The sequence below is a fragment of the Haliotis rufescens genome, unplaced genomic scaffold (genome assembly GCF_023055435.1).
Source record: "Haliotis rufescens isolate VD_foot unplaced genomic scaffold, xgHalRufe1.0.p SCAF_4, whole genome shotgun sequence".
Lineage (NCBI taxonomy): Eukaryota > Metazoa > Mollusca > Gastropoda > Lepetellida > Haliotidae > Haliotis > Haliotis rufescens.
Window position 1 is genome coordinate 31265442 of NW_025964112.1, and position 14435 is coordinate 31279876.

General features: G+C 43.8%; 1 protein-coding gene across 3 annotated transcripts in view; it reads right to left on the reverse strand.

The window, feature by feature from the left end:
* Positions 1 to 14435, reverse strand: part of LOC124149536 (epidermal growth factor receptor-like) — a 250368-nt gene that overhangs the window by 23399 nt on the left and 212534 nt on the right. The window contains exons 21-24 of one of the 3 annotated variants that reach the window (XM_046521204.2): positions 12418 to 12493; positions 12098 to 12244; positions 10403 to 10500; positions 9402 to 9482 (exon numbers count right to left, since the gene is read on the reverse strand). In XM_046521204.2, coding sequence (XP_046377160.1) covers positions 9402 to 9482; positions 10403 to 10500; positions 12098 to 12244; positions 12418 to 12493 — 402 coding nt within the window. Of the gene's footprint in view, positions 1 to 9374; positions 9483 to 10402; positions 10501 to 12097; positions 12245 to 12417; positions 12494 to 14435 lie in introns of all 3 variants that reach the window. The other 2 variants (XM_046521203.2, XM_046521206.2) reach the window with 2 other exon arrangements.

Consider the following 14435-nt stretch of genomic DNA (forward strand, 5'->3'; position numbering starts at 1 on the left):
AGAATACCACTGTATTACATCATTGCCATAAATCACTGTCAGTATATACCAGAGGGAAGGTGGGTTCTGCCTCTAGAACACTCCCTGTATAGTTGACACTAATGTCCTTGAATCATTGTGCTTCCCTCACATAACTGTTTCAAATCCCATCAGAGACCATATAATAGAGGGAAGGCCCTCACCAACAGTTTATCACTAACCATCAGCGCTACGGTCTGGCATGTAACTGATACACCCAGACACCCTGCTGTTAACCTCCCTGTACCACTGCAGACATTCATGACCGACTATTCTGGTAACTATGTAAACAATATTACATAATATCCGGGGTAAGAGTTAATTCCCTTAGCCGAGATTTCTCTGAATACGACCAGCCACAATCCAATAAAAGGACGTCTTTTAGCGGATTTAATGATATCTCTCATTAGCACATGTCAGTTGGCTGCAAATTATTTGCTGAACATGTGTGACTTCCAGGACATTTATTTCAGTTTACATTCACCACAGACGATTTCGTCTTGGACCTAGATATGCCACTTGAAGAATTCCCACTCTTCGACCAGGAGTTAGTTTCAGATGACTCTTGGTCTAAATAGAATGACAGTGATGTTACCGCTACCAAGCTGTTGGTAATACCTCCCAAAAAGTTTCACTCAAAGAAAAAGTAGGAAATGAAAATATGACGTCTGTCCACAAGCGTACGTTTTCGAGGGCGTGTGAAGAAAAAGCCGTTCCGATATCAAAAGTATTTTATAACGTATTCTATTTGTTTTAAAAATCAGTTAATATATCTCATTTAATGCTGCAATTGTTAACTATTAAAAATAAACAAATATACCAAATCTAGGCCTACTACGAACACCACAGAAAACTACGATCCGGTAAATTGCACAGGAACTCAGGAAGCATAAATAAAACTCATCCACAAGCAGGGATGACACTTGTAACATATCACCATATTCCTGATGTTCACAAAATATATCAGTATCTCAAATATGTAGTATTATAGTATATGCGCAATATGTGATAGAAGCCTAACTGAAACAAAGCTAAACTTACGAAGAAATGGCGAATGCAATGGTAAAAAAATACGCGTCTTACAAAAACAATTCTAATATCATACAATATAATATAAGTCACTTTGTTTCAAAAGATATATGCGGATGATAATCACAGACAAAATGCATGTTATGTCGTCTGCTATATGGTAATTTTATTTAAAATATGTGATGTAAAATATGGCCTTGCGCAAAAAATCATACAAAAAAAACTACCGATCGTACCTAAATAACTTTTGTACCAAGCCAAAGGGGAAATCGTGATGAATGTAAAACTATTTAATTCAGGACCAATAACAGGAACACATTCGTGTGAAAGCATGCGAAAATTAAGAGTTGTGGTGTAATTATTTCGGGAAAATTCAGATTTAGTCCCATTTCTGGAGTCAAAATCTGAAATTGTTAATGGCACTAAACCAATTTTTAACATAACTCCTTTTTATACACCTTGGTAAACAAGGACTTTCATTGCAAATTAGAGGCCGTTATTGAAAATCAAAATCTGCACTTTTGCCGATTTTACATGAGCGCCATTTTGTTCTCTTGGACAAAGTAAAAGCGTGATCACAGTCATCAAATACAGTGACAACGACATGCTTTAGGTATCCAACAAATCTCAGTTTTAATGTTAACAATGTTAAGAAATACATGAGTGTAAATATGTATGGTGAAATATATCTTTTGCATGGGAAAAAAAGGCGACAACGATGACTGCAATGAACGCGTTTCTGCTGCGCAGTACAAGCTGTAGCACTGATGGTTTCGCCCATAGGCTAGAGGGCCATCCCTCTATTATATGGTCTCTGCTATCGTGCAGTGTAATAATCAGTCAATATGTGATACCTTCTTTACAACCATCATTATATTGCTGATATCCCTATTTATGATTATCTCTAGATGTGGAGATAATAATTTTGATATATTTTTATGTCACTTCTGGTATTTTCTTACGTTTTCTAACGTTTCCTGTTTTTGACATTACTACATTACACATAGGTTGTGCTACATCTACAGACAGTAGGGGTGACTGCCATGTGGAGATAGGTTGTCCTGCATCTACAGGCAGTAGGGGTGGCTGCCATGTGTGGATAGGTTGTCCAACATCTACAGACAGTAGGGGTGGCTGCCATGTGGAGATAGGCTGTCCTGCATCTACAGACAGTAGGGGTGGCTGCCATGTGTAGATAGGCTGTCCTACATCTACAGACAGTAGGGGTGGCTGCCATGTGGAGATAGGCTGTCCAACATCTACAGACAGTAGGGGTGGCTGCCATGTGTAGATAGGCTGTCCTGCATCTACAGACATTAGGGGTGGCTGCCATGTGGAGATAGGTTGTCCTGCATCTACAGACATTAGGGGTGGCTGCCATGTGGAGATAGGTTGTCCAACATCTACAGACAGTAGGGGTGGCTGCCATGTGTAGATAGGCTGTCCTGCATCTACAGACAGTAGGGGTGGCTGCCATGTGTAGATAGGCTGTCCTACATCTACAGACATTAGGGGTGACTGCCATGTGGAGATAGGTTGTCCTACATCTACAGACAGTAGGGGTGGCTGCCATGTGGAGATAGGTTGTCCTACATCTACAGACAGTAGGGGTGGCTGCCATGTGTGGATAGGTTGTCCAACATCTACAGACAGTAGGGGTGGCTGCCATGTGGAGATAGGCTGTCCTGCATCTACAGACAGTAGGGGTGGCTGCCATGTGTAGATAGGCTGTCCTACATCTACAGACAGTAGGGGTGGCTGCCATGTGGAGATAGGCTGTCCAACATCTACAGACAGTAGGGGTGGCTGCCATGTGTAGATAGGCTGTCCTGCATCTACAGACATTAGGGGTGGCTGCCATGTGGAGATAGGTTGTCCTGCATCTACAGACATTAGGGGTGGCTGCCATGTGGAGATAGGTTGTCCAACATCTACAGACAGTAGGGGTGGCTGCCATGTGTAGATAGGCTGTCCTGCATCTACAGACAGTAGGGGTGGCTGCCATGTGTAGATAGGCTGTCCTACATCTACAGACATTAGGGGTGACTGCCATGTGGAGATAGGTTGTCCTACATCTACAGACAGTAGGGGTGGCTGCCATGTGGAGATAGGTTGTCCTACATCTACAGACAGTAGGGGTGGCTGCCATGTGTAGATAGGCTGTCCTACATCTACAGACATTAGGGGTGACTGCCATGTGGAGATAGGTTGTCCTACATCTACAGACAGTAGGGGTGACTGCCATGTGGAGATAGGTTGTCCTACATCTACAGACATTAGGGGTGACTGCCATGTGGAGATAGGTTGTCCTACATCTACAGACATTAGGGGTGACTGCCATGTGGAGATAGGTTGTCCTACATCTACAGACAGTAGGGGTGGCTGCCATGTGGAGATAGGCTGTCCAACATCTACAGACAGTAGGGGTGGCTGCCATGTGTAGATAGGTTGTCCTGCATCTACAGACATTAGGGGTGGCTGCCATGTGGAGATAGGCTGTCCAACATCTACAGACAGTAGGGGTGGCTGCCATGTGTAGATAGGCTGTCCTGCATCTACAGACAGTAGGGGTGGCTGCCATGTGTAGATAGGCTGTCCTACATCTACAGACATTAGGGGTGACTGCCATGTGGAGATAGGTTGTCCTACATCTACAGACAGTAGGGGTGGCTGCCATGTGGAGATCGGTTGTCCTACATCTACAGACAGTAGGGGTGGCTGCCATGTGTAGATAGGCTGTCCTACATCTACAGACATTAGGGGTGACTGCCATGTGGAGATAGGTTGTCCTACATCTACAGACAGTAGGGGTGACTGCCATGTGGAGATAGGTTGTCCTACATCTACAGACATTAGGGGTGACTGCCATGTGGAGATAGGTTGTCCTACATCTACAGACATTAGGGGTGACTGCCATGTGGAGATAGGTTGTCCTACATCTACAGACAGTAGGGGTGGCTGCCATGTGGAGATAGGCTGTCCTACATCTACAGACAGTAGGGGTGGCTGCCATGTGGAGATAGGCTGTCCAACATCTACAGACAGTAGGGGTGGCTGCCATGTGTAGATAGGCTGTCCTGCATCTACAGACATTAGGGGTGGCTGCCATGTGGAGATAGGTTGTCCTGCATCTACAGACATTAGGGGTGGCTGCCATGTGGAGATAGGTTGTCCAACATCTACAGACAGTAGGGGTGGCTGCCATGTGTAGATAGGCTGTCCTGCATCTACAGACAGTAGGGGTGACTGCCATGTGTAGATAGGTTGTCCTACATCTACAGACAGTAGGGGTGACTGCCATGTGTAGATAGGTTGTCCTACATCTACAGACATTAGGGGTGACTGCCATGTGTAGATAGGTTGTCCTACATCTACAGACATTAGAGGTGACTGCCATGTGTAGATAGGCTGTCCTACATCTACAGACAGTAGGGGTGGCTGCCATGTGGAGATAGGTTGTCCTACATCTACAGACAGTAGGGGTGGCTGCCATGTGTAGATAGGCTGTCCTACATCTACAGACAGTAGGGGTGGCTGCCATGTGGAGATAGGCTGTCCTACATCTACAGACATTAGGGGTGACTGCCATGTGGAGATAGGTTGTCCTACATCTACAGACAGTAGGGGTGGCTGCCATGTGGAGATAGGCTGTCCAACATCTACAGACAGTAGGGGTGGCTGCCATGTGTAGATAGGTTGTCCTGCATCTACAGACATTAGGGGTGGCTGCCATGTGGAGATAGGCTGTCCAACATCTACAGACAGTAGGGGTGGCTGCCATGTGTAGATAGGCTGTCCTGCATCTACAGACAGTAGGGGTGGCTGCCATGTGTAGATAGGCTGTCCTACATCTACAGACATTAGGGGTGACTGCCATGTGGAGATAGGTTGTCCTACATCTACAGACAGTAGGGGTGGCTGCCATGTGGAGATCGGTTGTCCTACATCTACAGACAGTAGGGGTGGCTGCCATGTGTAGATAGGCTGTCCTACATCTACAGACATTAGGGGTGACTGCCATGTGGAGATAGGTTGTCCTACATCTACAGACAGTAGGGGTGACTGCCATGTGGAGATAGGTTGTCCTACATCTACAGACATTAGGGGTGACTGCCATGTGGAGATAGGTTGTCCTACATCTACAGACATTAGGGGTGACTGCCATGTGGAGATAGGTTGTCCTACATCTACAGACAGTAGGGGTGGCTGCCATGTGGAGATAGGCTGTCCTACATCTACAGACAGTAGGGGTGGCTGCCATGTGGAGATAGGCTGTCCAACATCTACAGACAGTAGGGGTGGCTGCCATGTGTAGATAGGCTGTCCTGCATCTACAGACATTAGGGGTGGCTGCCATGTGGAGATAGGTTGTCCTGCATCTACAGACATTAGGGGTGGCTGCCATGTGGAGATAGGTTGTCCAACATCTACAGACAGTAGGGGTGGCTGCCATGTGTAGATAGGCTGTCCTGCATCTACAGACAGTAGGGGTGACTGCCATGTGTAGATAGGTTGTCCTACATCTACAGACAGTAGGGGTGACTGCCATGTGTAGATAGGTTGTCCTACATCTACAGACATTAGGGGTGACTGCCATGTGTAGATAGGTTGTCCTACATCTACAGACATTAGAGGTGACTGCCATGTGTAGATAGGCTGTCCTACATCTACAGACAGTAGGGGTGGCTGCCATGTGGAGATAGGTTGTCCTACATCTACAGACAGTAGGGGTGGCTGCCATGTGTAGATAGGCTGTCCTACATCTACAGACAGTAGGGGTGGCTGCCATGTGGAGATAGGCTGTCCTACATCTACAGACAGTAGGGGTGACTGCCATGTGTAGATAGGTTGTCCTACATCTACAGACAGTAGGGGTGACTGCCATGTGGAGATAGGCTGTCCAACATCTACAGACAGTAGGGGTGGCTGCCATGTGGAGATAGGCTGTCCTACATCTACAGACAGTAGGGGTGGCTGCCATGTGGAGATAGGCTGTCCTACATCTACAGACATTAGGGGTGGCTGCCATGTGTAGATAGGTTGTCCTACATCTACAGACAGTAGGGGTGACTGCCATGTGTAGATAGGCTGTCCTACATCTACAGACATTAGGGGTGACTGCCATGTGTAGATAGGCTGTCCTACATCTACAGACAGTAGGGGTGACTGCCATGTGGAGATAGGCTGTCCAACATCTACAGACAGTAGGGGTGGCTGCCATGTGTAGATAGGCTGTCCTACATCTACAGACAGTAGGGGTGACTGCCATGTGGAGATAGGTTGTCCTACATCTACAGACAGTAGGGGTGGCTGCCATGTGTAGATAGGTTGTCCTACATCTACAGACAGTAGGGGTGACTGCCATGTGGAGATAGGTTGTCCTACATCTACAGACAGTAGGGGTGACTGCCATGTGGAGATAGGTTGTCCTACATCTACAGACAGTAGGGGTGGCTGCCATGTGTAGATAGGCTGTCCTACATCTACAGACAGTAGGGGTGACTGCCATGTGGAGATAGGTTGTCCTACATCTACAGACAGTAGGGGTGGCTGCCATGTGTAGATAGGTTGTCCTACATCTACAGACAGTAGGGGTGACTGCCATGTGGAGATAGGTTGTCCTACATCTACAGACAGTAGGGGTGACTGCCATGTGGAGATAGGTTGTCCTACATCTACAGACAGTAGGGGTGGCTGCCATGTGTAGATAGGTTGTCCTACATCTACAGACAGTAGGGGTGACTGCCATGTGGAGATAGGTTGTCCTACATCTACAGACAGTAGGGGTGACTGCCATGTGGAGATAGGTTGTCCTGCATCTACAGACATTAGGGGTGGCTGCCATGTGGAGATAGGCTGTCCTACATCTTCAGACAGTAGGGGTGGCTGCCATGTGGAGATAGGTTGTCCTACATCTACAGACAGTAGGGGTGGCTGCCATGTGGAGATAGGCTGTCCTACATCTACAGACAGTAGGGGTGGCTGCCATGTGGAGATAGGCTGTCCTACATCTACAGACAGTAGGGGTGACTGCCATGTGGAGATAGGTTGTCCTACATCTACAGACAGTAGGGGTGGCTGCCATGTGGAGATAGGCTGTCCTACATCTACAGACAGTAGGGGTGGCTGCCATGTGTAGATAGGTTGTCCTACATCTACAGACAGTAGGGGTGGCTGCCATGTGGAGATAGGCTGTCCAACATCTACAGACAGTAGGGGTGGCTGCCATGTGGAGATAGGTTGTCCTACATCTACAGACAGTAGGGGTGGCTGCCATGTGGAGATAGGCTGTCCTACATCTACAGACAGTAGGGGTGGCTGCCATGTGGAGATAGGCTGTCCAACATCTACAGACATTAGGGATGGCTGCCATGTGTAGATAGGCTGTCCTACATCTACAGACAGTAGGGGTGACTGCCATGTGGAGATAGGCTGTCCTACATCTACAGACAGTAGGGGTGGCTGCCATGTGTAGATAGGCTGTCCTACATCTACAGACAGTAGGGGTGGCTGCCATGTGTAGATAGGTTGTCCTACATCTACAGACAGTAGGGGTGGCTGCCATGTGTAGATAGGCTGTCCTACATCTACAGACAGTAGGGGTGGCTGCCATGTGTAGATAGGCTGTCCTACATCTACAGACAGTAGGGGTGGCTGCCATGTGGAGATAGGTTGTCCTGCATCTACAGACAGTAGGGGTGGCTGCCATGTGGAGATAGGTTGTCCTACATCTACAGACAGTAGGGGTGACTGCCATGTGGAGATAGGCTGTCCTACATCTACAGACAGTAGGGGTGGCTGCCATGTGGAGATAGGCTGTCCAACATCTACAGACAGTAGGGGTGGCTGCCATGTGGAGATAGGCTGTCCTACATCTACAGACATTAGGGGTGGCTGCCATGTGTAGATAGGTTGTCCAACATCTACAGACAGTAGGGGTGGCTGCCATGTGGAGATAGGCTGTCCTACATCTACAGACATTAGGGGTGGCTGCCATGTGGAGATAGGTTGTCCTACATCTACAGACAGTAGGGGTGGCTGCCATGTGGAGATAGGTTGTCCTGCATCTACAGACAGTAGGGGTGGCTGCCATGTGGAGATAGGTTGTCCTACATCTACAGACAGTAGGGGTGGCTGCCATGTGTAGATAGGTTGTCCTACATCTACAGACAGTAGGGGTGGCTGCCATGTGGAGATAGGCTGTCCAACATCTACAGACAGTAGGGGTGGCTGCCATGTGTAGATAGGCTGTCCTACATCTACAGACAGTAGGGGTGGCTGCCATGTGTAGATAGGTTGTCCTACATCTACAGACAGTAGGGGTGGCTGCCATGTGTAGATAGGCTGTCCTACATCTACAGACAGTAGGGGTGGCTGCCATGTGTAGATAGGCTGTCCTACATCTACAGACAGTAGGGGTGGCTGCCATGTGTAGATAGGTTGTCCAACATCTACAGACAGTAGGGGTGGCTGCCATGTGGAGATAGGCTGTCCTACATCTACAGACAGTAGGGGTGGCTGCCATGTGGAGATAGGCTGTCCAACATCTACAGACAGTAGGGGTGGCTGCCATGTGGAGATAGGTTGTCCTACATCTACAGACAGTAGGGGTGGCTGCCATGTGTAGATAGGTTGTCCTGCATCTACAGACAGTAGGGGTGGCTGCCATGTGGAGATAGGTTGTCCTACGTCTACAGACAGTAGGGGTGGCTGCCATGTGGAGATAGGTTGTCCTACATCTACAGACAGTAGGGGTGGCTGCCATGTGGAGATAGGCTGTCCAACATCTACAGACATTAGGGGTGGCTGCCATGTGGAGATAGGTTTGTATAGGGGTAGAGGACTTTTATCTAATTTTGTTTCAGGATACAAAGTGAGGCATATGTGGGAAACCATCGCTGATGATGTTTACAGGATATCATCCGAGCAGTCCACGGCATGCTGGTTAGTGTTGATATCTCCGTCATGCTCATACACAGGTTTAGAAACATTATCAGAATGTTTTATACACACTGGATACTGAGAACCAGGAAGGTTTATTATCTATCAAATCTGCATTCTCTTTAGTTTTTTAAATTTCACACTAAAAAGGTTTAAATTCAGAATAAAATGAAAAAGATGCTTAATTTGTATTAATATTGCTACAGACATGCAATCTGAAACATGTTTTCTCCTTTAGATAAATTTTCAAAAGTTGATACTCTGCCAATAACATGGTGTGGGTAAAAAGGCCCAGCCCATTAGTTACAGCTACCACACAGACACGACGGACACCATGCAGAATGCAGTATCTGGATACGTTTAGTCTATCCCGTGCACGATTCTACCTGATACAAAAGTGGCTGGTTACTAACGTCACAGCTATCAGGGCCTGCGATCATGTCAATCTCTGTGACCACATTTGTCTGGTCAGGGAATTTCTTCAACACATCGCCCTGTTGTCACAAACATCCACACAGTCAACGTCAAGGCATTCACTGTATACCCGCTTTAAGCATATATAAAACTCTGTACAGAAATGTTCACTACTGTGTACATAAGAAAAATCTTATGACTTAATTGTCCTTTCTAATAGAGAAGCTTTCATAATTTCATTTTCATGCAGATATTTTTCATGCGAAATTAAAAGTCAGTACAAGAAAGAAGTAACTCTGAAGGGAGGTGGCTTCAATAACTTTTATTATGAAACTCTTGTGTTTTACGGAGATTTATGGAGATTTGCAGTTTTCCTCAGTAGAACAGTGGCAACTAACACTTGACAACATGGGTACAAGAGTGGTGTCATTTTCACAAAGACTTGAACGTAAATTTGGTAAAAACAGTTTCCAGAACTAATGAAAGACCAAAGCATTTTCTACAAACAGAAAATAAAAAGCATTTTTTACTGTATTCAACCCAGTGATAGGAAGCAGAATAAAAATATTATTTACATATTTGGTCCACAACAGAGGCTTATGAAGAAAACATTAACTGATCATAATACTACAAACAATACATCAGTTATTTTAAAGAAGTATAGTGCTATATATTTTTTCCTTTAAAGCAAATCTGTAAATAACAGAGCCACATCCATTCCAATTTCTTTAAACACAATCCTTTCAAATCAATAACTAACAAAAAAAAAAGATAAAACAAAACATAAACATTAACATCCATTGAATGCAGTGGAATACAGTAACCATGTTCAGCTAGTTAGAAATCCACAAAAATAGCAACATGTACAGGTTCCAGATTCTTCATAGTGCAAGTAAGTATTGGAAGTATCAGACAGAAAAAACGGATGGGAACCCTATCTCTGTTCCTGGAAGCAATTGGATGTAACTTATTACAAACATAGAGTGTTTAATAAACTTACCTGTATGACGAGATAACGGCCCGGATCACGTGCCATCTTAGCAAACTCTTCAGCTAATTCTTTGAAGGATGGACGACTGTCTGCATCTAACATCCAACCTTTCGAACAAAACATGTTTTTGTAATCAAGCCGTTCCAGAGTGAGTGAGGGAGTGTTTTGGGGTTTGGCACTACTTTCATCCGTGTATTTCAGTCATGGTATGGTCATAATGCTGTCTTAATGTGGGAGGAAATGTGATGTAAGTCAGGCATGTTTACCACTCAGCGAAACTCACTGGACCAACAGATCATAACAAAATTCAAATCAACAAGCGGTAGATTCTGCCAGTGAAAAAGCTCAGGCAACCTTCTGCTCATACTGGCTAGGTTTAGATGCAGACAGACAGATTTGTATTTCAGTACTTGACTTCAACAGCCCATATTACAAAATGCCATGTCATGTCATGACACGCCATGTATTTGTCAACATGTTATATACAGAATAGAAAACAATGAAGGTTTATTAGTGATACCAACAAAAGTATAAGGGGGTCACACAAGTGTTCCCTATTTCTATAACATGTCTTATAAAACTACTGCCACTTAGCTATTGTATTGTAAGTATCTTCCTCTCTGATACTAACCTTGTGAGAGGTACTACTTTCAAGTGAGACTTGCTGAGAGATTTTACATATGAATTGTAAAACCTGCTTTGAGGTTTTACAATTGTGTAAACCTAGGTTTTGAAGTTGAATTTTATAAACAGCCTATTAATGTTTTTCGACTTGTTACATTTTTTTTCACATGAAAATTCCATGTTGAGAATTGAGCCTGCAACCTCACATATTGTGTTCACCACTGCATCCCAATGAGCCACTGATAAAAGTGGTGATGAAAGGTGATCAATCTTACAGGTCATGACTCATGTGGTCTTTCTCTTGCATGCTTTCATTTAGCATTCCTTTTATGTTGTGACACACTGCAATGCTTCACTATAAGGTATCCCATTGTTTTCTTATTCTTTCTGATATTTCTTGCATTTAGACAGTAATAAGAAAGTAAAAACACTGATCAGTTTTGGTTGTAAAAATCTCGACCTCTGGAAAAGCCCTTGGCCCTTTGGCCCTCAGGTTTTTCACTCACATGAGGTTTTACATTTTCAACCCAAACCTCAGAGTTGTGTTTCATCTATAACTTAGAAAACAACCAATACACATAAGAGTCTTTGTGTCGCTAGACTGCTTTAATTACAGACAAGATTCACATATAGGATTCCTACATGTGGAGGGAGACATTGTTGACACGCAGTCAGCACTGGATACTGATCTTCTACATGTCAAGCATGATTAGCATGACAGTATAAACATAGTCTATCAAAATATGCAGATTTGTTATGCCTCCATGTTTTCACACAATCTAACATTATTACATGTTGTTTTGTCATATTCGGGTACTAATAAACTGGCAGATTGATTCCTACGTAAGACAGCAGACCAAACAGGTTGGTGTTAGCACCTTACATCAGGCTTGCTAGTATTGCCATGCAATAAGACTGATCATTTAGTGCCCCTCATGATCTTGACTTCCAACAGTGACAGTGGCAAGCAAGCTATTTGGCTCCATGGCCCCGACCCGATATTAACTTTCGGTACAAATAACATCTTTGAATTCAGTAGACAGACATTCCTTAAATCTTCACATGAAAATCTTCACTTACATTTGATCATGATCATATAGACGTCAATTGTACAGATGGAGGGTTGTGGCAGCCGCTCCCCTTTCTCCAGAAGATCAGGCACGTCGCGGGCGCGGATGCTGTCATATGGCTTCTGACCATATGTGAACAATTCCCACACTGTGACTCCTACACAAAAACATACTTGTCACAAGGGACATAACTCTCATCAGAGCAGGAATGGTAGATGTCTTTCTGCTCGTGGAAATTTGTAATGTTGTACTGACAGGTTAGTTTTAAATTGAAAATATTGCTGAGCTAAGTTTCCGATATTTCTTCCACGTGAAGATCCTGTGACTCACCATAGCTCCACACATCACTCTTGTGTGTGAAGATCCGATGCTGGATACACTCCAAGGCCAGCCACTTGATGGGCATCTGTACACACAAACATGTAGCTCAAACATTCCATGCATCACAAATTCCTACTCATGTATGGCCTACTGTTGAAATACTACTAAATGCTGACATTGGAAAGAAAGTAGATACCTCCTAGTTAAGAATCTGAGATGTTGGCTGATGGCAAGATTGGAACACAAGTTCCACACATATGTAATTATGCAGCAAACACATGTGATGAATGTCCCAAATCCATTCCGATTAGAAACTGTATATTTTGTATATCAATTTTTCCTGCTGCTGTGGAAAATTGTGCACCGATCTGATAAAAGAAATTACTACTACCATTGCTCATCCACCAAAAAACAGGGCAACTCTATCTTTCTTCAGTTGTTTATTAAACAGTTGTTACCAAAGCAAAGTGACTTGGCCTACATCATAAATTAGTTTAAAGAATGGTACCATGACAGTTTTATAAAAAAATAAAATCATTTCACACACTCGCTATTTTGTTGGTTGACGTTGGGGATAAAAACATATTGAAGAAATATGGATGGTTAAATGCATATGATACTTGGCATGCCACAAAAGGAATCAACAGAGGATTAAATCTGGGTCATGGGGACTGGCAATGTTTCTTGGAGTGACTTGGCACGAGGAGCTTTTGGACAAGAGTGTTTCTGTCAAAGAACATTGCTACTGGGCAATGAAATTGTGTGATGGAAACGACAAAAACCTACCTATATCACTTGGCAATATTTTTTACCATTACCAGGGTTTTCACAACTGTTGAATATTTTGAGAAATGCTATTCATAAACTGCAAAATAAACGTACACCACAGGATTGGTGCTGTGATATTTAATAATGATAATGTGATAATGTTGAATGTTTTAATAACACTGCTTTTATTTATCATGACAAACATATTTCGTTCTCATTCAGAGAATACAAACACAAGACTAATTTGTGCGTGTTGGACTGGAATGAAAACATAAATTGTGGACATTCCAAAGTAACATTTTATGAAGATGTGAAGACGACATGGCAGGAAGGTTTTGAAATCGAAGACATACACATCTGTTGAAAAGTCTTGGAATTGTTGATGAATATTTATTTCCAATAATGGTGATTGTCGGATTGCACTTACGTCCTTATTGTTGTCAAACGGCCCTCGTGGGTGGGTGTTTTCATGTCATTTCACGTCACCTGTTTATGCACTAACCAATGAAACTTGTGTGTTATCATGACATCCTACTGACCTGTCAAGATCACTCTTATACGCTCCGCCAACTGAGAGTGAGGCAAGTTCGACCACATGTACCACTATGTGGCATCACTATACTGTGTGACTTCGTATACATATTGCACCCTCTAAGCTTTAAGAATTAAGAATCGGTTCTCAGGCAATGTCTTTTGAAAATATAGTGCGGGCAGGCAGCCTTTTTTTGTTTTTTTGTTGTTGAAACTAGTATGTAACCAAAAAAACAGTTGTGTATAGTCAACCTGGGAAAGGGCCTCCTTACAAAAATATATTCCTTGATGAGTAAAATACTGGAACACAGCATACAACTGAGCAAATCTGTGTTAGAGTATGCAAGGTGGTCCTGTTATTACACTATCTGGCTATAAAAGTGTTCATTGTGTATCTGGACTTATGTTTGAAATCCATCATATTACTTTTATCCAAAATATTCATTCAATTAATTTTGGCAAAATCGTGTATGAACTAATCAGCAGGTCACATAAACCCACCAAGTACTCGCCTTGAAACAAACATTAGTCGTTAGAGATACAAACTTTTCAGTCTTCCTATCACTGTGTTGAAATTTCTTTTCAGTTTTGATATTGACGATGACATTAAGTATTTATTAGACAAAATAACCCTTAGATAGGGGAGAAAATGTGTGAACAGCTGACTGCTATATGTGGCTTATTTTCCGAGACAAATATACATGTAATCTTAATCTCTGTGTATGAAA